General features: G+C 40.5%; 1 protein-coding gene and 3 long non-coding RNA genes across 7 annotated transcripts in view; 3 read left to right on the forward strand and 1 right to left on the reverse strand.

Annotated features, from left to right (window-relative positions):
• Positions 1-27,879, forward strand: part of LOC311084999 (complement factor H-like) — a 176,517-nt gene that overhangs the window by 111,991 nt on the left and 36,647 nt on the right. Inside the window, 2 exon segments of the mRNA XM_084117373.1 lie at positions 27,380-27,574; positions 27,654-27,830. Coding sequence (XP_083973499.1) covers positions 27,380-27,574; positions 27,654-27,830 — 372 coding nt within the window.
• On the forward strand, positions 1,419-3,822 carry LOC311085018. Of its 2 annotated transcripts, XR_014606707.1 has the most exons (4): positions 1,419-1,624; positions 2,092-2,502; positions 2,745-2,854; positions 3,723-3,822. It is a non-coding gene; the product is annotated as an uncharacterized lncRNA (long non-coding RNA). The 2 variants fall into 2 exon arrangements; XR_014606708.1 differs by lacking the exon at positions 1,419-1,624 and having other exon boundaries at positions 1,639-2,502.
• On the reverse strand, positions 7,138-11,247 carry LOC311085016. Of its 2 annotated transcripts, XR_014606703.1 has the most exons (3): positions 11,060-11,247; positions 10,849-10,982; positions 7,138-10,756 (listed from the first exon to the last, which is right to left on the reverse strand). It is a non-coding gene; the product is annotated as an uncharacterized lncRNA (long non-coding RNA). The 2 variants fall into 2 exon arrangements; XR_014606704.1 differs by having other exon boundaries at positions 7,138-10,982.
• Positions 11,589-12,933, forward strand: LOC311085014. Of its 2 annotated transcripts, XR_014606699.1 has the most exons (4): positions 11,589-11,910; positions 12,012-12,194; positions 12,280-12,323; positions 12,584-12,598. It is a non-coding gene; the product is annotated as an uncharacterized lncRNA (long non-coding RNA). The 2 variants fall into 2 exon arrangements; XR_014606700.1 differs by having other exon boundaries at positions 11,597-11,910; positions 12,280-12,933.

The raw sequence follows: 27,879 nt of genomic DNA on the forward strand, positions 1-27,879 counted from the left end.
TCCCCGGGGGCCGCCATTGATTAGCAGACCATCACCTTCTGTCAGCATTCCATTGACTCCCATTCATTTTGGCGTCACTTTGACAGTGAATAACTTTACATCTGAGGCGTTTAAAGACTCCATTTGTTCATTATTTATTTCTAAAGAAACACGAAAATGTATAAAAGGCTCCATTACCTTGTATCTTACATTATGGCCCCGCAGAAGCATTTTTTGTAAAAATAGGCTAACGATTGCGTCATAACCACGCGACGATTTTCTCCACGCTCGAGCAGCTGTAGCGACAACAATGTCTCAGCAATTCTGTTGTTAGACGTAAGTGTTGTTATGGCAATTCATTTTAGTTCATGTAATGTTTGTGCTTGCATGATAACAGAGATTAGTATGGAAGTAAATGTTTTTGAAACAAAAAAGCCTGTTGAATTGGACTAGCCTACTTGAAAAAAATGTGCATTGCATTAACCATGCTTGCATTTTAATGCATTGTATTTTTAGGGCATGCATTTTTATGGGCTGAAATTCAGCATGGTTGAATATTTAAGCTGTGAATATTTCAATTCAAATCATTTCAAACTCATTTTCATTATTAAAAATGCAATAATCCATATTCACCTTTCATATTTCACTTCCAAAATATTCAAACTGTTTAAAAATACAACCTATAATATTCAACAGGCAATTTTCGGTCCATTTTATTTCGCTTTGCAAATTCACTTCCTCAAATTCAGTAGTTCGAATTCGACGCTGACATCCAGAAACGACAGGAAAAGCATTAGATAACCGAGCATACTCTTCATCTGCTGTTAGTCTATCTCACCAGCAGGGGATGCAAAAGCGTGTGTTGTAGACGAAGACCAGCAACAGTTAGAGCAAGCCATTCATTCATAAAAACTCACATTGTCAGCAATGTAAGTGTATTTGTGATTATTATGACGGCTTTTTATGTTAAATTCAGTGTCTTCACAGTTAATTTTCCTGTGTAGCCTACACAGCAAAATCTCCAGTGTTGAAATCCTGGTGTTAAGGACTCTTAGAGTAAAGAGTTACATTTCTGGTGTTGAATTTCAAGGGATTAACTCTGCTAGTGTAAACCGCACCCTCTGGCTGGTGTAAATATGTAGAGTTACTAAATGTACACCAAGAGAGTGTTATTAGTTACATCTGGGACATTTACGCGCTGGGCGCGACGAAACGACCTGAAACTTTTTTCACAAACGCCATTTTCTTTGACTCGCGATGCAAGGCATACGAGGAGGGAAAACGCAGATATGAATTGTTTTATCGCATTTATATATGCATTTTATAAAATTGTATTACATTTTATTGTTTTATTACAATATGTATGTGCTGTGAACAGCTAAACCGGTCTCAGAAAGTCTCATTTTTAGTGACGCGCGATGCGGAGCAGACCAGGATGAGGTTGCTTTTAAACAGAGAAACGACGAAAGTAAGTGTTTTATCTAATTTACAATATGTATTTTATAACATAATGATTTATAGAGAAATTTAAATGCTCTCCGTGCTTAAACGAGCCGAAATCTTTCTCAAAGGCGACATCTTTGATTCAATACGGAGCTGACGACGAGAAGGTTTGCTTGTAACGTTAACAGGGAAAACACCCAAAGTAAGTGTTTTTAAAGTCCGCGTGAACCGGAAGTTGCAAACGACTTTTCTCCAGTGTTGTGACGTATTTCCCAGTGAAAAGGAATATTGAACAGAGGGCAGGGTTTTACTCTAGCGCTCCTCCTCTCCATCTCTCGCTCATAACAGACTAACGGTTTGAGGGGAGTGGTTCAGCGTTTCCCAACCCAAGTCCTCAAACCTACGTCATCAGGGAAGGTCCTCCAATGCAGAGGGGAGGGGCATTTTCAAATTTTGATTAAAGATTACGAAGCCAAAACATTTTTTTGTGTGGATTGACTTGCATGGATGAATTGTTCACCACAAAACGATCAATTTAGGCAAACAAAGTAAATATGGTCAATTTTGATTTCATGTGGACTTTAACCTAATTTACAACTTGTATTTCATGGCATTATAATGTTTTATAACGATATTTATGTGATGTGCGCGCCTAAACCTTTCTCACAGACTAACGTTATGCCCTGCATCTTCTTTGACTCGTGACGCAGTGCAGACGCGGAGTTTGCTTTTAACGGTGAAAACACAGAGTAAGTGTTTTAACTCATTTACAATATGTATTTTATAATGTTATTTTGTTTTATGACAATATTTGTGATGTGCAAATATCATAATGTATTTATCCTCAAACTATCTACTTTCATTTTAACTGAAAAACAAATTTTCTTAGAATGTGTAAGTAATTATTTAAGATTATGTTTATGAAAATGTATTTATCAGATTCAATTTTGGTTGATGTTTGGATATGCTTTCATGTTTAAATGTATTGATTTTGTTATTTGTGTTTGCTAGGAGCATTTCCATGCTGCACCATGAGGCTAACCAGGCTGGGTCTTTAAAGGCTGTACAGACTAGAACCTGGTGAGGGTCAGATTTTACAGATAACATATGAGATAATCATGTGTATAAACATTAAAAAAAAATTATAGCTTTGTTGCTATTTGGTATAACTAGATTTTTGTGTTTCATAACAGTCATTTTGAATTTGTCCAGTCAAATTACTTTACAAAAGTTACTTTTCCTTTTCCTTAAATAAAATTAGTTTTCAAACCAATTGTTTTCATGATTTGACAGGTAGATGTTTTCTTGCTTTTTAATTTTAGACTCTACTAACTGGGAAATCTCTGCCCATCACCTGCCTCCAACATCACAAAGCCACAAGAAGGGAACAAAGATTCTTCCGTCAGCTGACTATTTAGAGCGATTTCTTAAGGTGCGTGTCTAAATTTATTCCTAAAGGGTTAGTTCACCTACAAATGGAAATTATGTCATTACTTACCCTCATCTCGTTCCAAACATGTAAGACTTTCTTTCATCTTCACAACACAAATGAGGATATTTTTTATGTAATCTGAGAGGTTCCTGTCCCTCTATTGACAGTCCACGTAACTACCACGTTCAAGCACCGGAAAGGTGCAAAGGTACATCATTAAAGTACTCCATGCGACTCCAGTGGTTTTACATACATTTTATTAAACTATGCAAGTGCTGTGTTTGCAGCAACAAAACATTTACCACTTAATTTATAAAATATTAATTTCCAACATGTGTTCATGAGAACATTACGAGTTGTGCATGTTGTTGATGCGAAAGCAGATGTTGTTAAGTGAGCGTGCATCGAAGATTAATAATTTTTTGTTGTCTTTTCGTGAAAACAAAGCACTCTTGTTGCTTCATAAAAAAAATTAGGTTAAACCACTGGAGTCACATGGATTACTTATGATTTCCTTTATACCTTTCTGTGGCTTTGGAAGTGATAGTTGAATAGGCTGTCGATGAAGGGACAGAAATCTCTTAGATTTTATAAAAAATATAAAAAGTGTTTTCCAAAGATGAGCAAAACTCTTACTGGTTTGGAACAACATAAGGGTGAATAATCAATGACAGAATTTACATTTTTGGATGAATTAAGTCTTTAATTTACTTGGAAATCAGTAAATTCAAGTCTTAATCTAACCAAAATAGTTTCTTGTTTGAGTCACGAAAGTCTAAGATGGTTGAACTTTTTCCACCATAAACTTGCTGTATTTATAAAACACAAATTGTATTGATTGTAATTGGTCTGGTTTTGTGTTGTCTAGGGAACCAGCACTCCAGGATTTTTCGAGAAAGTTGGATCTGCACAGCCTTTCCTGCTCTGTGAAACAACTATGCACTGAACTTTACTGTTAGCAACTGATCCACTCATATCCTTCAACTGTTCTTCATCTGTTGAATGTTGTGCTGTACTGTTGCAAAGTCGAAGGTATTGACTCAACTTCTCTGACACAGGACTTACATTCACTGACATGTACAGGACTTGAAGTATTACAGAGATAAAGACCTTTTGATGAGCAGCTTTCACATAATTCTGATGACAAATGCCTATATTTTGCTTTCATTTATTTTAAGGTAACCTATGATGTAAAGGGACTTGTTCGTTAATAAAAACTAGTTTGTTAAAACAATTGTTTGCATTTTGCCTTTTTTTTAACTTTACATTGAACAGAATTCTACTATGATCCCAGACTAAGGTTACATTTTAACTTTCTGGATTGTTTTGATGTGCATTCAATGTTATCAATAGGTTATAAATACTTTGCTTTTATTTCTGGAAAGATTCCTTTTGCTAAAAAGCATTTAACACTCCCGAAATGTATAAATGACTCCCTCCATTTTGGAGTTAAAATAACACTTTTGAAAGTGTGAAATATACACATTACTCACGGAATACATTTTAACAAAGTGTTCAAATGTACTCCATGAGTATTTCACACTTTCAAAAGCATTATATTAACTCCAAAATGGAGGGAGTCATTTATACATTTCGGGAGTGTTAAATTTGACTCAATTTGAGTTAAATGTACACTGGCTTTTTTGCTGTGTACCTTAATAAAGTGTGTTTGTGACATTTTCTGCCATTTGTCTTTAGTAGGATTGGAAGCAGCTCTAGAGGTAGCCTATTGGTATTAACACTCAATAATGTTATTGCTGAACAGTATTTTAACACTTAATGTTGTTGTATTCACACTACACTGGTGTTGGTGTAAAATAAAAAGTATTACTCAATAACACTGTAATTTAACACTAACACTAGTGTGGTGTAAAAACAACAATGTTAAGTGTTGAATAGTGTTGGACTTTTAACAATATACAGTGTTGAATTAACAGAAAATTAGTGTTAAAAAATTAACACTTTCAAAAGTGTAAATGTAACACTAGTGTGGACACATATACACACTTTGCTGGTGTTAAATTTGACACTGTAGGTGTTGATTTAACACTGGGGATTTTGCTGTGTACAAGCATCTCTCTCTACTCTCTTTCAAATTTGTGAAAGTGGTGACGTGCATGCGCATGCGTATTTTCAAAATGATCCCCATTCACACTGATCCAAGAAAGCAATTCAAAATCGTCCCAGGCCAGATTGTAAAGAAAAACGATGTGCCTATAAACTGAACATCTAATATGCAGGTGCAATTGTGCATGACATCACCGTTTTCACAAATTCACAGTTTTGTAGTTTATGCTGAGACGATAACCATGTCATTTTCCAAAACTTGCACGTTGAAACCCGTTTTCAAAAGTTTGTAATGTATTTCCAGGCCTTAAAAACGTCAGTGTTGTGTAAATGAATGGTGTTGTGTAAATGGACCCTTAGGCCTAGTCCACACATACACGGGTATTTTTATAAACAGTTTTTCCGGTAACACTTTATTTTGATGGTCCCTTTTGAACATTCTGTTGACTATAAGTAACTTTGCAACTACATGTCAACTAACTCTCATTAGAGTATTAGTGTACTGTCTGCTTAATATCTGATAACTCTTTATTGTGATGGTCCTCCAACAGACACTCTGCTGACTATAAGTTACCTTTGCAACTACATGTCAACTTATTCTAACCCTAACCCTACCAGTCTACTAATACTCTACTAATATTCTAATGAGAGTTAGTAGACATGTAGGTGCAATGTTACTTCTAGACAACAGAATGTGTTAAAGGGACCATCAAAATAAAATGAAACCGTTTTCCTTCTCCTTTTAAAAAAAACAAATACACTCTATGAAGCGCTGTCAAGAGCATTCCAAACCAACAGGTGGCGATATAACCCTAACCATAAAGCCATGTTGGCCAATCAGAAGCCTGGAAAAAAGGTTATTACCGGTTCCAGATCTGACGTCACAAGCCAAAATCTTAAAGATTTTTGAGTTTGAGTTTCTAAAAATCTTCACCCTGGAAGGAGTTTTCAAAAAAAGTTTGGTTTCAGTGACCGGATACTGCGATTGCGTGTGGACGAACGGCCAAACCGCATATAAAAAGCTGCAGTTTTGAAAATACCCGGGTTTGTGTGGTCAGGGCCTGAGTTTCAGTACAATCTATATCTTTTATTTAGGATACATACAAATGTCATTTACATCTTTTAGTTTGTCAAGAGATTTAAAGCACCGTTTTTTAAGACTGTGCATGTGCGAACGTGCTCTACTACGTAAAAATGAGCCTATGATTGAATCTGGAAATAGAGCAAAAATAACTGAGAAAAATGAGAAATAGTCCTCAGGCTATGTCTGTAATTTATAGAAAACCATCTAGTATTAATTTGATCTCAAACAGATTTATTAAAAGAAGTTATTACTCCACCTCGTACGTGACGTCATAAACCAATATGGTTGAACAACCACTTTGCGACAATACGGTTTCGGGAAACAGTCGTGACTAGCAAGTTGATTTATTCACAGAGGTGGACAGTAACAAAGTACATTTACTTGAGTACTGTACTTAAGTACACTTTTTGAGTATCTGTACTTTACTTGAGTATTATCTTTTCTGGAAACTTTTTACTTTAACTTCACTACATTTGAAATACAAATATCATACTTTTTACTCCACTACGTTTCTGTCAAGCTCCTTGAGTAGAAAGTAGTAACGTCAGTCAGGGGATGATTTTGGTTTGGAAATGAAAGTCGGGTTGACGTCAGAACCCGACGTCAAATTTACGTCAAAACCCGACGTCACATTCACGTCAGAACCCGACGTCAGATTTACGTCAGAACCCGACGTCGGACAGACGTTGGATTTTAGTTGGAAATGAAAGCCGGGTTGACGTCAAAGCCAAAAAACTAAGCCAAGGGCACTATTTGAGGGAACAACCGTTTTTGGGTGTCCGAAACCATTGTAGACGTTATTGAGTACACTTATTCAATCTCATATTCAATCCCACTACTGGAACTGTGTTCTAGAAATAAATGTGATATTGATATGAGGGCAGGCATAGATTCAGAGGCATAAGGTACTGTAAGTATTACATTCAACAATGCAACAATAATAAAACAATGCATTGACATTTACTTTTTACTTTTGATACTTAAGTACTTTTAAAAACGAGTACTTCTGTACTTTTACTTAATGTAGCAAGTGGCTCAATTTTAGCGACTACGCCACCCCAGGTTAACGGGGAAAACAACCCAAATAAAGCACACAAATACGTTCCACCTAGAAAAGGCAAGAGGCATGGGCTTCCGTGCAAAAATGTTTATTTAAAGCTAAAAGTTGATCAATAATTTAAAATCAGTAGTTCACATGGGTCATGATTGAATTGGACAAAGCGACAAAATTAAACCTTCAAGGTTCACAATAAACCCTCACAAGATTCACAATAAACCCTCACAAGATTCACAATAAACCATCACAAGATTCACAATAAACTTTCACAGGGGCTGAGGCTTCCGGTCAGGAGCAGGCTAGTGTGCTGGCAGCAGGTCTACCATAAGAAGCACGCCAACCCAACGTACACCCACCAAATTCACTGCAAATAACCAATGGTAGTGACACGGCAATGAAACTGCAATAACACTCTTAGTGAAGCAAAACCTGCGGTGAAACCGACAACCAGCCCGCTCCTGGAAGTCCTCAGCTCCTAAAGAAAAAAAAGAAAAATAGATAATCAAACTAAATTTAAATAAACAAAGAAAACAGAAACATTCAAAGTCAATTTGTTGACTCTAACATGACGGAAACCAACAAGAAAATAAACAATTTACAATGCATCCCAAAATATAAATACTCTAAACACTCACATTCACATTAAAGAAAAAAAACACATTCACATTCAAGAGAAACAAACAGATCTACTGTGACCGCGGCAGAAACTTACACCGAATACAACGTTAACAGTAATAACATTACACCTAAAAATAATTCCAAGCAAACACAATCACTCAGAATCAAATAACAAAAAAAATAATCTTTCAAGCCCGCATAAACATGTTTGACTTAAATGTAATGGTGTGTAGAAAGCAGCAGCGTGGCTTTAAAGAGCGAGTGGCGGAGAGAGAGAGCGCGCGCGCTGTTTAATGCGACTGCTCACTTAACCCACTTTAGCATCCGTGAAGATCTTCAAAACAATAAACAAGGGTTACGACTAACAAAGTTATCGACCAGTTACCCACCTGATAATACAATAAAGTACTATCCCAGTTTACCTACCAGAGAATACGATCGTTACACTTCAACATATACCGTAAGAGAATCATGTAACAGCCTTGTTGATTGCAACAGGTGGTGTTCCGATCAGTTAAGCTGCAATGCCACACCGATGGAAGCCCTGAAGGCACACCGTACTGAAACAAATTGTCACAACCCAAGTCAGGACAAAAATAAAACTTCCCACTACGCCCCAAGATGGTACCAAGCCTACCTGGGAGTAAGCAGCCACCCACGCGCACAAACCCTCAGCCACCCAACGGCACACTCAATCCATAGTTGCGACAGGAAGGGGCGGGCTTTCAACCATGACACACACCAGGAGGCATGAATGAACGGTTTATATGCCCCAATGGGCGAATGCTCATTGGCCACCTACCAAATTGTACTGACGTCACACAACTTCACTACATTCTACCCCTTACTTTTGTGTCGTCGCCCCGACGATAAGCAAACCCTTGCCACTCAACTCCAGGGCCTAAAGTAGGTAGAGACAAAATTAAACAAACCACCATAGCGACAACACTTAAAATCATTTACAAAAAGGCAATGGATATGCTTCACCGCACCTAAAATCTGAGAATACAGAGAACAATGGATCGGCGTCATCATACTCAAATCATTCAGACTAACTGACACTCATACCAAGAAACAAGTGGCACACAAGTTCTCTGCCATGACGGCTGCACACCGAGAAACGAGTGATACACAAGTTCTCTGCCTTGACGGCTACACAATAAGAAACACTGGTTACAAGTGCTATTGCCATGACGGCTCTACAACGAGATACACAAGTTCTCTGCCTTGACGGCTACATAATGAGAAACACTGATTACGAGTGCTCTTGCCATAACGGCTATACAACGAGAAACGAGTGATACACAAGTTCTCTGCCTTGACGGCTACATAATAAGAAACACTGATTACGAGTGCTCTTGCCATAACGGCTATACAACGAGAAACGAGTGATACACAAGTTCTCTGCCTTGACGGCTACATAATGAGAAACACTGATTACAAGTGCTCTTGCCATAACGGCTATACAACGAGAAACACTGGTTACAAGTGCTCTTGCCATAACGGCTATACAACGAGAAACGAGTGATACACAAGTTCTCTGCCTTGACGGCTACATAATAAGAAACACTGATTACAAGTGCTCTTGCCATAACGGCTATACAACGAGAAACACTGATTACAAGTGCTCTTGCCATAACGGCTATACAACGAGAAACGAGTGATACACAAGTTCTCTGCCTTGACGGCTATATGCACTAACTTGGGCACCTCCTAGTACCAGTCAATGGTGGAGGTATGGAGGAAAGGCCTGTGGCAGAGGTGCTAGGTCCAGCAACACTAGCCCCCTGCAACTCAGACGCCCCCTCCCGTCGCAATCTCTCGTTATCAGCTCGAAGTTGAGCCACCAGCTCTTTAAGTTCCTGTAATTCTCCCTCCATTATTATAAAATATATATATTTTATACCCAACCCCAAGGGACGTCACCGAAGGGAGTCAAACCAGAAACTACCGTCTCCAGAGCACACGCTGCTGCTTTATTCCTACAAAAGAGAAAAAAAAAAAGAAAAAAACACAATTACAAAACAAACTACTATACGGTCCCACGCCTCTGCCAAAAAATCCTGTGGATCCTGCCGACTGCGCCACATGTAGCAAGTGGCTCAATTTTAGCGACTACGCCACCCCAGGTTAACGGGGAAAACAACCCAAATAAAGCACACAAATACGTTCCACCTAGAAAAGGCAAGAGGCATGGGCTTCCGTGCAAAAATGTTTATTTAAAGCTAAAAGTTGATCAATAATTTAAAATCAGTAGTTCACATGGGTCATGATTGAATTGGACAAAGCGACAAAATTAAACCTTCAAGGTTCACAATAAACCCTCACAAGATTCACAATAAACCCTCACAAGATTCACAATAAACCATCACAAGATTCACAATAAACTTTCACAGGGGCTGAGGCTTCCGGTCAGGAGCAGGCTAGTGTGCTGGCAGCAGGTCTACCATAAGAAGCACGCCAACCCAACGTACACCCACCAAATTCACTGCAAATAACCAATGGTAGTGACACGGCAATGAAACTGCAATAACACTCTTAGTGAAGCAAAACCTGCGGTGAAACCGACAACCAGCCCGCTCCTGGAAGTCCTCAGCTCCTAAAGAAAAAAAAGAAAAATAGATAATCAAACTAAATTTAAATAAACAAAGAAAACAGAAACATTCAAAGTCAATTTGTTGACTCTAACATGACGGAAACCAACAAGAAAATAAACAATTTACAATGCATCCCAAAATATAAATACTCTAAACACTCACATTCACATTAAAGAAAAAAAACACATTCACATTCAAGAGAAACAAACAGATCTACTGTGACCGCGGCAGAAACTTACACCGAATACAACGTTAACAGTAATAACATTACACCTAAAAATAATTCCAAGCAAACACAATCACTCAGAATCAAATAACAAAAAAAATAATCTTTCAAGCCCGCATAAACATGTTTGACTTAAATGTAATGGTGTGTAGAAAGCAGCAGCGTGGCTTTAAAGAGCGAGTGGCGGAGAGAGAGAGCGCGCGCGCTGTTTAATGCGACTGCTCACTTAACCCACTTTAGCATCCGTGAAGATCTTCAAAACAATAAACAAGGGTTACGACTAACAAAGTTATCGACCAGTTACCCACCTGATAATACAATAAAGTACTATCCCAGTTTACCTACCAGAGAATACGATCGTTACACTTCAACATATACCGTAAGAGAATCATGTAACAGCCTTGTTGATTGCAACAGGTGGTGTTCCGATCAGTTAAGCTGCAATGCCACACCGATGGAAGCCCTGAAGGCACACCGTACTGAAACAAATTGTCACAACCCAAGTCAGGACAAAAATAAAACTTCCCACTACGCCCCAAGATGGTACCAAGCCTACCTGGGAGTAAGCAGCCACCCACGCGCACAAACCCTCAGCCACCCAACGGCACACTCAATCCATAGTTGCGACAGGAAGGGGCGGGCTTTCAACCATGACACACACCAGGAGGCATGAATGAACGGTTTATATGCCCCAATGGGCGAATGCTCATTGGCCACCTACCAAATTGTACTGACGTCACACAACTTCACTACATTAAGTAATAATCGGTCTTTACCACTTTTACTTGTAACGGAGTAATATTTGACCAGTAGTATCTGTACTTTTACTCAAGTAAGGAAGTTGTGTACTTTGTCCACCTCTGTTTATTCAACGATGCATCGTACTATGGTAGTTAAGCAGCGAGTTACATCATCGTACGGGAAAACACACCCCTATTTGGCTGGAAGATGTGTGTTCAAAACGTGTAAAGCACAGGTAGTTCCAGTCAGTTTAATCACCGTTCTGTATTAATGTGCATGAAGTGCAATCACACACACACATAAAAACAGTCACTTGCACTCAGAGACAGGAGATCATGCTTTGACCAGAAACATTCAGGAGCACAGAAATTTGTTGTCAAATGCTGCCCCAAGACTTTTATTAGTATAATTGTGGACACTAAATGCTGCTCAAAAATGTACAGTATATGAATGTATTTTTTTTATTTTATTTGTTTAGGTGGGATCTGTCCACCACCTCCATATCTTCAACATGGAGACTACAGCATCATCAGTACGGAAAAAGATGTGATTACAGTGTGATTACAGAGGTATTGTACACTTGCCAGTCTTACTATGTGCTGGACAAGCAACAGAAATCTTATAAGTGTGTGGATGGAAAATGGGAGACTCCTCCGAAATGTCTGAGTGAGTTATTCAATTACAAATTAATTCTCTTTTGCTTTTTTGTAAAAACAAATCTCTAATTGTTTTGTATTGTTTTTCACTGGATGATGTCTCTGTCATAGGGCCTTGTGAAATTGATGACATAGTTGAGAAGTACAATCTACAGCTCCCTACAGAAAAGGTCTATATAACGCATGCTAACAAGTATAGGCTTAACTGTACGGCTGGGTGGAATACTGGAAGTGAGATGAGAGCATATGTGGACGTGTCGTGTTCTAATGGGTATCTTCAGATTGACAAAAGTTGTGAGTAATGTTTCTCATTTTCAATCTGAATTAGTCATGTTGGTGTTCTGTACATTTATTTATGAATTTGTTTGTTTTTTTCCAGGTGATACACAAAATAACTGAAAATAAACTAGAGTGGTAGTTGAGGTAACATAACCCAGTTCAATTTTAAGAATGACTTCTAGTATTTACTTTCAGATGTTTTTAAGCACTAAATGTTATATAAAATGACTACTGCAAACCCAAACTGATGAATATTAAATATTTTCAGTGGCCTAATAATGTAAAGATTCAGCATGTAATTATGTTTATGAAGATGGAGAGACACACTCAAGCTTGTATCTCATTCTCATTCAGCTACAAATATTACTTATAGAATTATATATTATCTCTGTCACAACCACCAGCTGGAGTGATGATCTCCCTCAGAGGACACTACTTCCATCTGCTTTCTCAACATGAAGTACTTTTCCCATAACCCATTGCTCGGAATAACTAATGTTTTGATTACTTTCACCTGTGTGTTATTATTTTATTTACTCTTACATTTAAGCCCTGTGTATTCACTCATTCGTTGCAAAGTCTTGTATGTTGTTACACTGCATTTCTGAGCGTTATCATGTTTTCATTTTTGCATATCATACATTATAGTTCTAGATAGATAGATAGATAGATAGATAGACAATTTATTATAAAAGCATACATCTAGCTTACACATTTACCCAAATTATCATACGCCAAATTATCAAATTATCAAAAGTTAATTTGGGTGGGTTTCTCCATTTCAATGTAACTTCTCTCTTTTACGGCCATGACGAGAGCGTTGCTCTCCTTGGCTGTGAACCGCTCCTGGCGCGCGCCTGGCCAATCCGCCGTTACAATAGCAATCCGCTATGGAAAAAGCGCGTCTGCTCTTAAAGGGAATGTGAGATGACGCTCTGATTGGTTTATTTCACGTTACGCCCAAACCACACCTATGAACTTCAGACCAACCCATTTTAGATTTGCGCCTGGCGCAAGAGTCATTTATCCCGCCGGGAAAATAGCAACAGCGCCCAAGACCCGCCCACAAAGTTACTTGCGCTTTGCGCTTGACACTTGCGTTTCAGATCGTTAAAATAGGGCCCTTATTTATGTAAACTCAGCAAAAATAAGTCACCTTTTCAGGATACTGTATTTTAAAGATAATTTTGTAAAATCCAGATAAACTGTACAGATCTTTATTGGAAAGGGTTTAAACAATGTTTTTCATACTTGTTTACTAAACCTTAACAATTATTGCACATGCACAAGTGAAAAAGTTCTTAAGACACAAACAATTTGCAGAGAACTGAACAATTTATGATAACTGAACTGAGCTGGACGATGACATCATTTCTTCAGAACTGCTTTATAGATAAAATGAGCTAACTTAATAATTGATGATCTTTACAATAGAACTGAATCGACACAGAACTGCTGAACAACAGCCGAAACTGACTGCTATTGTTAATATTGCCAGCCTGATTTTCCCAGTAATTTTTCCCATTCCTAATCCAATCTGACTTCTGATCTGTAACGCTGCCTGAATCTAATCATACACTGTTCGCTCGTTGGCCAGAGGAGAACTGGCCCCCGACTGAGCCTGGGTTCTCCCAAGGTTTTTTTCTCCATTCTGTCTCCTGATGGAGTTTTGATTCCTTGCCACTGTTGCCTTGGCTTTTGGCTTGCTTTGCTGGGGACATTTAATATTCAACAATACATTACTGATCTGGGGACATTATTGATCTGCCTTACTTAAGGTGGACGATGACGCAATTTTCTTCTAGAAACAAGCTTTGTTGTATTATTTTCATGTTATCACTGTGAAGCTGCTTTGATACAATCTGTATTTTAAAAAGTGCTATATAAATAAAGGTGACTTGACTTGACTAATGTCCAAATTGAGAGGCTGTTCATGTCCAATTTCTAATTATGTACATTAACACCAATGAGTAGGCAGCATTAATGTGGCATCTTCCTCCATTGAGGGCCAAACAAAAGTAGCTGTGTATTTGTCATGATCCCAGCCTCTGTTTCTCTTGCTCTTGTGATTCTCTTGTGGTTTGTCAGTCATTGTTTGCTGTAACATGCCCCTGTCCTGAGCTTCTTTATTTGCCCTGGATTCCGTCTTTGTTTTGTTAATAAAAAATATTTTATTTTAAAAAATAAAAATAAAATGTCATGATCCCAGCCTGTGTTTCCCTGTGTTGTGTGGGGACTTTTGTGTTATTTCCTGTCCTAGTGCCTTTGCATGATCCTAATTGGACTCTGGACATTGCATTACACCTGAGCAGTTCAGCTTTTAAGGTGGGTGTCGTGGAGAAGGAACGCGACATTCATGCTGTACCACCATGCCAGAGTCCCCACTCGTCTTGGCTACCACACCAGTGTCTCCAGTCGTCATGTCATGGCCGCCACGCCTGGGTCTTCAGCCAAGATGGCCGCCATGCCTGAACTTTCAGCCGTCATGGACGACCAGTGTTGGGAAAGTTCACTTTCTACATGAACTAGTTCAAAGTTCAGTTCACAAATTTTAAAATGAACTAGTTCAGTTCATAGTTCATACTCAAAATTTTGAACTAAGTTCACAGTTCCAAAAATGAACTAGTTCATAGTTATTTTTTACATGTTGCTGCGAGATATTATTTTTCAAAATGATTGCCACAGAACCACAGACAGTTATTTTATCAGTTTTAACACTGAAGCTACGCGTCAGATTTTTCCCATCCTCACCGACTTTGTCATAAAACTCGTTTAAATGATCATACGACGCCTCCTTGCTGCTTTTTGTTTTGTTTGTAAGTGATGAGTCGTTCATGAACGATCCGTTCATTGTGTCTGTCACGTGACAAATGAACGAAAGACTCGGAAGGTAAAGTAATTATTTATGTTCCCTATAAACGATTTTTGACTGCATTATAATGATTTCTTACAGTTTTTACCAATTGCTTACACATGTTTTCAAAACTAAGTCTCCTTTTTTCAAAACTCTACACACAATTCTCAAAACTGCACACACAAAATGCAAAATGCCTCACATCTCCTTCAAAATGTAACACTGCATTCAAAATGCCATAAACACAAGTCAGAATGAAGCATTTGCATCAAATGGCAAACACTTCTTTCATAATAGTACATTTTTGGATATACCATGTAAACACTGTTGTTCTAAATCTAAAGCTCTTTGGTCTTTCATAGGCTTATATCTACATTTCAATTCAATGTTCTACAGTGAAGGTAATCTGATGTAACAAGTACACTGTAAACACCAATGCAATGTACAAACAGAAACCCGAGGGGGTCCCAGGAATCCATTGTTCAAAGCAGATCATCTGACCTTTGACCTATTTAGGCCTATACGACAATTCACCATGACGTCACAACAGTAATAGACGTTCTTCCGGGTGGCAAAAGCTGAAGCGTTCCTATGGCAACGCTAGTAAATTGCTTGGAAGGGAGACCCACAGTCGACAGTAAAAATGTAATAAAAATAAATAAAAAATTTAATATAATGCGTTTTTTTATCATACAGTTTTTTTTCAATTGTTTACACGCAATTTTGAAAACCGGGTTCTTTTTTTCAAAACAGAATCACAATTATCCAAACACCACACTCAATTTGCATAATTCCTAGATTGTTTGCAAAATGACACACTTCAGTCAAAACATACACACTTCAGTCAAAACATATACACATATTTGTGAAAATGCTATTAGTTTTCATTTAACCAACACAGTCCTCAATGATCAGACACTATTGCAGCCAGTTACACACAGCTGTGATAAATATAAAACACATTTGTAAAAAAACTAATTTTAGGAAATAGCATGTGCTAGATTTTTGGCCAGACATTGTTATGTAAGGGATAATTTAGATGAAAAAAAAAAAAAAATAGTGACATACCCACAACATTCTTCATGATTAGTTTGAGATATAGGGAGAATGTACATAAATAGGCCTACTATAAACTTACAAAGCACTGCACAACACTGATGCTGCAGACTGAATATTTTACAGTATTTCTTACCATAATCAGTTACAGTAATCAACCAACAATGAAATCAATGAAACAAATAAAATCTGTAGACAAATAAAAATTACTGCATGAAGTACATACACTTTGACTCTGAAGAAAAACTACTGTAAAAGCAACAAGAATACTGTAACTATTCATCATCTCTCCGTCTGGCTGGATCAGGCCATGAGATTTCATCCACATCACAGGCTATCTCTTCAATGGCATAAGTCCTTCCCTACCTCTTCCTCTACCTCCTTCTCCTTCTCCTCTTCCTCTACCTAGGCCTCTTCCTCTATCTCCTTCTTCTCCGCTTCCTCTATCTCCTTCTTCTCCTCTTCCTCTACCTCCTTCTCCTCTTCCTCTACCTAGGCCTCTTCCTCTATCTCCTTCTTCTCCTCTTCCTCTATCTCCTTCTTCTCCTCTTCCTCTACCTGGGCCTCTTCCTCTACTTCCTTCTCCTCTTCCTCTACCTCCTTCATCTCCTCTTTGAGCTCCACCTCTCATTCTCACTCTTCTTCTTTTTCTTCTAGCTCCTTCCATTTTTGTTGAAGACAGGTGAACTCACCTGCTGCCTTTTATAGCACACCTGAGTGCTGCGTTTTCAAATTAGCACATGTGTGCTTCCACACCTGGTGGTTGTGTTTATCCAATTCGTTCATTAGTGTTGTCATTGGCAATCCGGGGCTTTGTAATGAAGAGGAAGTAACCTCACAATCCTTAACTGTGTCTAAGGTGTGAAAATGTGTGTAGAGTTTTACAAATAACTGTGTGTAATGTTTTGCAAAAAGGGTGAAGCAGACATTGTGTGTAATGTTGTGCAAATCTGTGGAGGTGTTTTGCTCCTTGGAGTAGAATTTTGCAAATTGTGTGGAAATTTTTATTTTAGTGTGTAAACAATCGTAAAAAACTGTAATAACAACTGTGTTTAATGATATAAGTAAAAAATAGAATAAATATGTAATATAGTAGGCCTACACATAATTAACAAAATACTCTCTATTTATTTTTTTTTTCAGCCAAAATAACGTGCTATATATCATAGTCATTAAATGGCTTTCCTAAGGTAAATGTTATGTGACAATTGTTCTCCAGCTGTTATATTGACCTTTGCGCGGTTGAAAAACACTGATTGGTCGATAATATGTATGAGGAATATACATTTTGGCAAGTTGCGTGAGAAAATGGATGTGTATGCATGTGAAAAGTGACGGTGAATGTGTGAGAGTGGGCAGCCCTCTTTTACTTCAGGCAGTGACTGGCAATGAGTCTGATCTTCAAAAGAGACAAGTTTACTAATATTAGTCTCGAATTTCCCCGGCGGAAGATAAATGCTCTGCTGTGATTTTGTAGATGGACCGTTTTGAGAATACACAAAGCAGAGTTGAAGGGCAAGCAGGGTTGGCAGCAGAAATGTAAACGTTGGATGAATCATATAATTTAGGGGATCGTTAAGATTTCCTACTTTTGACGACACGACGTCCACTCAGAGCCGTTGAAAGATCCAGCCGGCGACTTTTATTTAAATTCGCCGGCTGGATCTCTTCAGTTAGTCAGTAGAAGCCGCTCGCGTTCTGCCACCCGGAAGTATCTTGGTGCCTATTGTTTACAAACATTCTGAAAAGGCCTATACTACAGTAAAGCAGTGATTAGTTAGTGATCAGTTAAGCAATTAGTGTTTGCACATGTGAGGAGTGTGTCTGTGTGACTTGGTGAACAGTAGCGTACCGTGGGGTTTCAGTCAGGGCCTTCAGTAACGATCTAACCCCCCCCCCCCCCCATCGCCATAACAACACACACAGATTCATGCAAAATACAATCATGCACTGTATGCACTATTGCGTAACATCAACGACGAGACAGCTGATCTTCAACCTCAGCGCACACGCACACCACTGTACATTATAAAAGCTGCACTGAAACATCTCGCGCACGGATGTACCTAATACAAATAAATAAAAACATCTCCGGTTAACTAGCAGGACATTCATTTTCGTTTGTTGAATAAGATGCATTCTAGCGCTGAAATGTGTTGTTCAAGCTGAGTGCTCGTTGCCGCTGTTATCAGTGTCGCGGATACAGTGTTCTCTTGTGGCTCGCGCAAAGTTTTCACTCAGATGCGCGCTTCAATCTATCGCCATTGCGGAGACTTTCTATTCGTTGAAATCTTACAAAACAAAATGCACACAAATGCCCTGCTTGATATACAACCACTGATGAACATATTCTGTAAAAAAAATAAATAAAAAAATAAATATATATATACGAGTGTGGATTCGATCCCAGAACCTCTGACACGCGTGGCAAAAATTCTACCACTAGACCATTGCAGTACACAGCAAATAACGTGGAAATTCACGTACAAATTCTCGGTACTGACAATATTAGTAGATCTAGAATGACAAATGTACCCAAAATGACCCAATGTACTAATGAAATTGATTTCTGGACATCGTAATGTTATTTTTCCTGAAAATTGTTATTGTACACAAACATGTATTGTATCTGCCCACCCATGTCGATGAGATCAGCGCGGGCTAGCCGTTGACACATCGCTGGGCCTCTGGGGCGTTCTGTCATACGCATCACAATTTGATTGGCTGATAAAACACGTCAGTCAAAGTTATGATCAAATGGAAAACGGCAGCTTCAACGGAAGGCTAGCTATACAACTAGTGCTGGTCCACGGAGCTGCGTTTAGTTGACATATGTAAAATCCAGCTCAGACTCACAAAAATTATCCATATTCTTTCTGGAAATATAATCGTAACGTACTGATAGACAGTAATTGAATTTAGACATGTTCAGACACACATTAATTTAATTATAGAAAAAATATATTTTTTTTATTTTGACAGGGCCAGCAGAGAAGGCCCTGCTGGCTCTGACGGCACACCACTGTTGGTGAATAAGTGTAGCATTTTGATAGGTTGTGTTTGGAAAAGGAAAGCAAGTCACTTCCTGATAGATCTTTGTGTTTTAGGTAGAGAATTGTGTGTAGTGTTTTGAAAAAAGTGTTTTATGCAATTGAAAACTGAGTCAAAGGCTGAGAAATAGCTTATGGTTTTGAAGATTTGGCATGTAGTTTTGCACTTTGAGTGAGAGGTTTCAAAAATCGTGTGACATGAAAAGATTTTGTGTGTAAGCAGTTGGTAAAAACTGTAATTCAGAATATGATCAAGATTGCGTAGGTGGATGTGTTCTGGGAATTTGCCAGTTAATAGTATAACATTTAAAGCCTCTTGAATGAAATGACTCGAAAAAAGATTTGTTCATTTTGATGAACGAGATTGAACAAGAGAGTCAGTGGACACTGGTGGCTGGTGTTGCCAGATTGGGTGTTTTTCCGCTACATTTTAGGGCCGGTTTACGGTGTGTTTTAGCCGGCTTTTCGCCTGGAAGGCTCTATAGAAATCCGGCACTCTATTGAATGAAGTTAAACTGAGAGAGCGTGGTGTTCACAGACACCAGAATGAACGAGTTCACAGTAACGTTCATCAGGCAGTAATACAGTACGTTCAGTTCACGTTCGCCCAAAATATGAACGAGTTCATGAACTATCGTTCAATGAACGTGTTCAGGCACAACACTGTGGAAGACACACCAAAGTTCCCGGTTACCATGAACCTCGCACATGAAACCATTAAGGTGGTCCCTATGAGAGTGAGACTGGCATCCAGCTTGGAGGACACACCGCTGATGTCAGTGCATGCAGCCGGCATCCCTAGAACAGCGTCATCTGCCCACTGGCCTCAGCGCTCTCAAGCCTGCAGGTGCCTGCGCTGTCCAGTCCAGAGGTCATTCCCTTGTTCTCTGTACTCCCTGTTACAACAATGGCCATTTTGTGTGTTTGGGCCGCACATTGATCTTCAGCCAATGAGTCCGCTCCAGAGCCCACTTTAGTCCCTGAGTTTCTTGACAGCCTTGATGCGACCACAAAGGTCATCCCTGAACTTCCTGTGTACCTCGACACGACCGCAGAGGCCGTACCTGAACTTCTTGTGTACCTCGACACGGCCGCAGAGGCCGTACCTGAACTTCTTGCCTGCCTTAATGCGACGGCAGATGTTGTCCCTGAACTTCTTGTCTGCCTCGACCGCAGAGGTCGTACCTGAACTTCCTGGTTCTTGGTTGTCCTCAACCTTGGTTGTCTTGGTTGTCCTCATCAACACCTTGGTGGACTTCAGCCCGGTCTGCTCTGCCGTGGGGGTCTTTAGCTTGTCTACATGTTTACATATGTTACATAAATGTGACTTACAAAGTTTGACTTGTATAAGGTAACTTGTCCTTTGGTTTGTCCAAATTTTTTTTTATGTTAATGTTATTCATCTTAATGTCCTTTTCAATTAGATTGTATTGACTTGAAAGCAAATGAAGCAAGAGTGTAGAGGTAAATTCAAGCTATTTTAAGGCATAAATAAATTAAAATAAAATATAAAAAAAATCACAGGATTTTTTTTTTTTTATATGTCATTTTTGTGATCATAAAGATGAGTTTTAAGGGATACAATATTATTGACTACAGGGGGATTTAAAACAAAATATCCTTCTGCTCGACCACAAAGTGGTCTGGTATAAAAGAGTCCTCCTTTTGACTTAGTAAATGATTCACTTTTCGATTCCCCATCATACAAACAGAGTGAGAAAAGTTACAGTCATTTGTGAAATGAGAGTTCAAAATGAGAGTTCCTGTACAATTCATCAGCTTTTCCTGTTTTCTATTTTCTGTTACTGTTGTGCAAGGTCAAGGTGAGTTCAATCATTTTCAGTAGAATGTTATTCGTATTATATACACATCCAACGCTTTTAAATGACCTTAAGTTGTTTTAAAGAGTGTTGACTACTACATCTTTGTGTAACGTTTGTTTGTGCTTCTCAGAATGTCGTTGAGAGGATATTATATGAAAACATAGAACCAGTTTGGAAAGCTTCATATTATGAATATTGAAACAATGAAGTGAACTGCATGGCAGGTTTTACTGGTATAGATTCACTGCTGGCAAAATTGGCTTTCAATAAATCGTGGCTGCCTATTCAGAAGAAAGGTGAAAAAATTGAAATCAGTGCTACATGACTAGAGAAAATGAAGAAAAGGGCTTTTTAATGTTTTTTATTATTGTTATTTATTATTATCATTACTATTTTTATTATTATAGAAATTATCAGAATTTTGATTTTATTTCATTCTGATTGGATTATTCTCCAAATTAAAAGTAACAAAATAAAGACGCTACATTTTAAATATTTGTTTTAAAGTTTGAAAGTGTGAATCTTCTTCAATCACACTCATGTCCAATGCTCTATGGATTCACCACAGTATACTTTATGATTTGATTCAAGAAGAACATAAGCGAACAGTGTAAATATTGCTTGTGCACAGAGTGGTCTGGTGTAAGAAAAACCTCTCTTTGACTTTGATAAATGATTAACTTGTTGATCCCCAAGCAGACAAGAGTATCAGAGACAGACCAACAAAGATACTTGTGAAACTCCTCGGCTTCGTCTTTTGGTTGTTTTTCTTTAATGTCTTTTTCATTTAGATTTTATTGACTTGAAAATAAATGTTAAATTATATGCACTTCCCAAAACATTTAAATTTTAACAGCAAATGGTGATTTTAAACTTATATCAGGGTCTGAGTTTGTTTTTGGAGCAACAGTGTTGTACTTGCGAGTAAGGGTAAATGTGCTTTATGCTTTTTATTCTCTTTATATGTATTGTATGAAATGTATCCCCAAATGTGCTAAATCTGGCTGGACTCTGAACCCAGAATGTGATGGTAATACACCAGTGTTACATAACAAATAATTAATATGTGAAATAACACTAAAATCATCATATCCATATAGCTTTCATTATGCAAAAAAACCTCTAGTGTCACACTGAAACATTCTTAAATTAGATAGACATTAACCTTAAATTCAAAACTGAATATTAAAATAAAACAAGTATGTAGTTAATAAACTAATATTATATATTTCCAAAGCATTCAAGAAAATATTTGCTTGATCTTAGTTTGATTTTTTTCTAAATGATGAAAGAAGACAACACACCAATATTTGTAAAAGTTGAGAAAATGGAATGAGATTATTTACTTTCTTCCTGTGATGCTGTAGAAAGTGTCCAGCTGATGTTGTTCCCTTTCGAAAGGGAACTCACACTACGTCAGAATGACGCTATGGGGAACGCCTCAGGCGTGACAGGTGTCTGAAATCAAATATCATCTCACAGCAATCATGCTGACCGGCGACAGCCCGTGAATCATTAACGTGAATGATTAACGTGCAACCTGCAAGTATAAAAGGGCGCTTTGCAAACATGACAACATCCTTTTCGTCTTCAGGGACTGTTTTTGTCTGTAATTAAAACGTCTGCTACAGCAAGAAAATGAAACGCACGTCTAAGGCAAGTCCTAAAAGATTTGTGAAATGTGTTGACCCGTGCCCAAGATATTTGTCGCCGGGTGACACTCACGAGATGTGCGTGTTCTGTCTGGGTGAAGAGCACGCACGGGATGCTCTCGAGGGAGCATCCTGTGCAAACTGTGAGTGTTTTCCTATGAGAACGCTCCGCTCTCGTCTGGCTCTCTTCTCGAGGGGAGAGAGTTCAGCATCTAGTCCTCGCGGATCGGGTCCCGCTCGTGCCGAGGCAGAGCGGCGATGCGCTTCATGGGGCTCCCAGATGGAGCTCGCTGACAGTCTCGAGAGGGTTGTTCACCTCTCGGACGAGTCATCGGCTGACGAGAGTGAGCTGCAGGTGGATGACGGAGAAGATTCTCCTACTGATACTGCAGCGAGTGCTCTTCAGGCTGGGCAAGAGATGGCTGAGGAGGATGAATCAGATCCTCAACCTCGTCAGCCATCCTGCCCCATGTACGCTGAGTTGGTGGAAGTTATGGAGCGCGCCACTGACAAACTGCAGTTGCCATGGCGGCGTGCTCAGGGAGAGATCGCTCGCGGCCGGTTGGACGATCGATTTCTCCCTGAACATAGACCACCAGCTCAACGGAGCCTCCCATTCCTTCCAGATCTTCATTCTGAGATCGAGAGGGCATGGGAGAAACCATACTCGGCCCGTATTCATCGACATCAGCGGGGTAATTTCGCTGATGTTGAGGGGATCGGGGAGTATGGTTATGTGTCGATGCCGCCCATTGACGAGACGTTTGCGAACTATCTCGTATCTGGGCGGGCGTCGACACTAAAAGCTCCGACTCTGCCATCCAAGCCTCTTAAAGTCACGGCTCGCTTGAATGGCAGAGCGTACATGGCAGCAGGTCAGGCTGGTGCTGCCCTTCACACCATGGCAGTTCTCCAAGCCTACCAAGCTGATCTGCTGCGGGATCTCGACCAGGGGACGGGGCTGTCCCCTGAGGCGGTCGCTGAGTTGCGCCGGACCACAGATTTGTCTCTCCGGGCCACTAAACAGACTGCTGCCGCGATCGGCCGGTCGATGGCGGCGATGGTGGCCACGGAGAGGCATCTGTGGCTCAACTTGGCTGATATCGGGGAGAAGGAAAAGGCCCTTCTCCTTGATTCACCAGTTTCGCCTACTAAACTTTTTGGCACCTCCGTTGAGGCGGTGGTTGGAAAGTTTAGGGAGGCGAAGGCGCGCTCAGCCGCATTTAAAACCTGTATACCGCTGAGATCCGGGCCCCGGCCCAGGCAGGCGGGAGGACCTGGTCCGTCTTGGTCCGAGGACCATAGACAGGACCAGAGGTCTAGTGTTGCCTCTCGTGCGCCCCCTCCAGGGAGGAGTAGGACGCAGAGAAGGCGAGCCTCCCGCAAGAAGAGGGACTTAAGGGAGGTCATTCAGCGCAAGCAGAGCAGCGCTCAGCGGAAGTAAGGGTATGACCTCCCTGGAGGGCTTTTTCTACCGGCCCTCTCCCTCTTCTTTACTCCCCAGGCGTTTGCGTTACACCAGTCCTGGGGTTGGGCCTATGATGAGAACTATGTTCTGATGGCCCGCCGTAGCAACTGGTTGATGTGAGCGCCTCTTTTAGGCATGTAAAAGTGGTGGACCCCAGGTTCGTTGAGACCTTTCTGGTGAAGTCTTAAAAAAGAACCTTTCTGGTGAAGAAAAAAAAAAGAACTTTTTTGCTTTAGGTTTAGACTGATGCTGGCGCTTCAGATAGATCTTATGTCTTACCTATCGGTTTGTGACATTGGTATCCTGAGTACTTCGCTCCCCTGTGCGCTGGAAGGTGTCAGTAGGTGAGTGTTTTACAGCCTCTCAATCAAGTAGGCTGTGGCTCCTCCGAGCTCTCAGGTAGATCTATGCTTGTAGGTCGGCCCTAACCCGGGCCGCCTCTGTAGCTGGCCTAGGCTAGGTTTGGGATGTTGGAGGCGTTCTGCTAAGTATAGCTGCCACATTCATTATGTGTTAGGCTTCCTCCCCTAGATTTCAGCCTCCTCCCTTAAATGGGAGTTGTTGGCCAAGGCCCGCCCCTTTCACTGCATTCAGGGGTGGTAGAGTAATGCAGGGTGGTAGTTGAGGTATGATCCTTCAGGCAGGGTTAGGCTGTCTTTCGCTCTGCAATGTGATAGTTTGCCAGACCCTGCCGAACAGAGCTACTTGGATTAGGCCTCTAGAGCTGGCTCCACTCAGCCCGTTGAGCTGAACCACTCGAACGAGGGGTGAAGGTTGGTTGGCTTGCAAGCAAGCCCCGCTTCCCCAGGCTGGGCACAGGACAAATCCCGGTTACCCTTTGGAGCCACTTGCAGGCCCGCTCCCTGTCTAACATTTCAGGGGCATATGGTGTTACTCCCCCGCTAAACGCGGGGTAGTTTTGAGTAATCCATTCTCAGCTCTGTATTATCTACCTCACACCACGATGGCTCCGGTTGAGCAGGGAGTTCTAACTACATTTCATTCCGGTATTTGAACTCCGCTCCCTTGAAGCCAGGGCATTGCCATGAGCTGACGCCCATGCATTTAGTAGGTAGGCCCTTGAAATGGGGCCTCCACTAGGCAGAGTGGCGTATGTTGTACTCCCCTGCTATGAGGGTATTGCTTTGTGCTGAGTACACTGCCTTTGGCGATGTGGTTAGGTACCAGGATGCTGTAAGCGCTGTAGTAACAGTTTTTCTGCCTTGAAGGCTGCACAGTTAGGTAGTAGGCCTTTGTAAGTGAGCTCTCACGTTTTGTGGTTATCAGATAGTAGGCTTCACCAGGCCTCTCTGAAGGTGAGCTCCCACATACTGTGGTTGTCAGGTAGTAGGCCTCTCCAGGCCTCTCTGTAAGTGAGCTTCCACGTTCTGTGGTTATCAGATAGTAGGCTTCACCAGGCCTCTCTGAAAGTGATCTCCCACATACGGTGGTTGTCAGGTAGTAGGCCCCTCCAGGCCTCTCTGGAAGTGAGCTCCCACGTTCTGTGGCTATCAGATAGTAGGCTTCACCAGGCCTCTCTGAAAGTGAGCTCCCACATACTGTGGTTGTCAGGTAGTAAGGCCTCTCCAGGTCTCCCTGAGAGTAGTTTCACAGTGGTGCTGGGTTTTTTGTAAGCTAGTGGCCGCTTACTTTCAGTTTAGCAGACCTTATCAGGCAGCTAGCGAAGGTGAGCTTGCGCCCTGGCTCGACTCAAGTTTTTATTCTCTGCTACGGGTTCCCTCCTGGAACCTCTTTTTCCTGCTACAGCCTGGTTGCCTACCAGGTAGATCTAATGCTCCCCTCACTGAGGGTCAGTATGAGTATGTGGTCTCCTGAGTCTGGTCAGTCGGTCGTAGGCCTCTCTTGAGGCCTCCCAGTTAGATCAGCCCTTAGGCCCTCACAGGCCTCCTCAGTGTTTTGAAACACAAACACTGGGTTGATCCGTGGATTGAGTAGAGAAACTCCCCTCGCTGGCAAGGGTTGTAAAGCACTATGCTGAGTCATACTCTCCAGGATATCCCGTCTCTGAGATCCGGTCCGAGTGGTTCACTGCCTGCTTCACAGTCCCTCGGGTTGGATGCCTTCCTAAAGGCAAGTGTCCAGAGGCTCTGTCTTTGGACAGACAGGAAGTGGCCAGACTGTAGTGTCTTATATAGTGACACCAGGTCAGGCCTGCCTGGTGGCGTTTCAGGCGGCACGTTCCCCTGAATAGTGACTGGCTGGGGTTCCTCAGGTTCCCTAGCCACATTCCCTAGAAGGGACCCCTTCTAAGAAGTTGAAGTTGTGGTCCTTGGCCCTTGAGCAGGCCCAGGTAGACCTTTCACTAAACTATGTTTATGGAGGTTTTCTGTGGTGTCATATAGCTTGGGCTATGACCGTAGGGAGTGCTGTCACTGACAGCTCAGTGTGACCTGGGGGTGAGTGGTTCTAGCGTTCATTTGAATTGCCGGTTCTGACAGTTGTCACTGCCTTTTGGCATGCACTCCCCTTAGCATGGTGGCGTTGGCATATCGTTCCCCATAGCGTCATTCTGACGTAGTGTGAGTTCCCTTTCGAAAGGGAACGTCTCAGGTTACGACTGTAACCTATGTTCCCTGAGAACAGGGAACGAGACACTACGTCTTCCTGCCATGCCTCGGGGCCTGCCTGCAACAGTCCCTTCAGACGATAGGATGTTGTCATGTTTGCAAAGCGCCCTTTTATACTTGCAGGTTGCACGTTAATCATTCACGTTAATGATTCACGGGCTGTCGCCGGTCAGCATGATTGCTGTGAGATGATATTTGATTTCAGACACCTGTCACGCCTGAGGCGTTCCCCATAGCGTCATTCTGACGTAGTGTCTCGTTCCCTGTTCTCAGGGAACATAGGTTACAGTCGTAACCTGAGACGTTTTCTAGGTTTTAATCAATGTTTTATTTATGTATTTATTTTTTATTGGGGATAATCATGAGGCAACAGGATTTGCTGATCATTATTATTTGGTAACTACAAAATCAGCTAAAAAAAAACGACTTACTAATAACTACTTTCTAATTGCTTGCTTAATTTCAAGATAATAGTTTTGCAAATATATCTAAAAGTTCTCAAAATAGAAAATGTGCTTATACTTATTTAGGGACTTATTCAAAATGTCCTCTATTTATGGCAAGCTATATTTTTCCTATTTTAGTAAAAAAAAATTTTAAAAAGTCAATTGTCAGAATCATTTGTTTTCCCCAAAAGACAAAGCATGCAAATCCAGTTTCACACATTTTTTATGCTTCATCTCTTCTTACCCTTATTTGTTTTGTACAGAAGTAACTTGTGAGCTTAAGTCAACCACATTCGGAGTAAAACAGATCAACCCAGAGGGAAAAACTATTTTCAGAGCTGGAGAAAGTGTGGAGATCACCTGCACTGAAAAATACATGATCTTTCGAACAAAAGAAACCATCAACTCATTTACATGTCAAGAGAATGGGCAGTGGGATTATGAGCCTGTTTGTGCGGGTAAGATTATAGAGAAACACTTCTGCATTTAGTGCTGAACTTACCGCATGATATTAAAATAATGTAAATCTTGTTTCAGAAATTAGATGTGAAGTTCCATATGACCATACTGGTGTGTCTAGGCCAGGATATTACTTCTCGGGAGATAAGAAATTGGGAGTTAAAATATTTTACTATTGCACGGATAGATATGTTAAAACAGCAGCAGAGGCCACATGCACACGAGACGGATGGACACCAAAACCACTGTGTCGAGGTATGGGCTGATATTAAATCTTACAATTTGTGCATATATTATGAATTCA

Source organism: Abramis brama (genome assembly GCF_963993115.1).
Source record: "Abramis brama genome assembly, chromosome: 6".
NCBI classification, from domain to species: Eukaryota; Metazoa; Chordata; class Actinopteri; order Cypriniformes; family Leuciscidae; genus Abramis; species Abramis brama.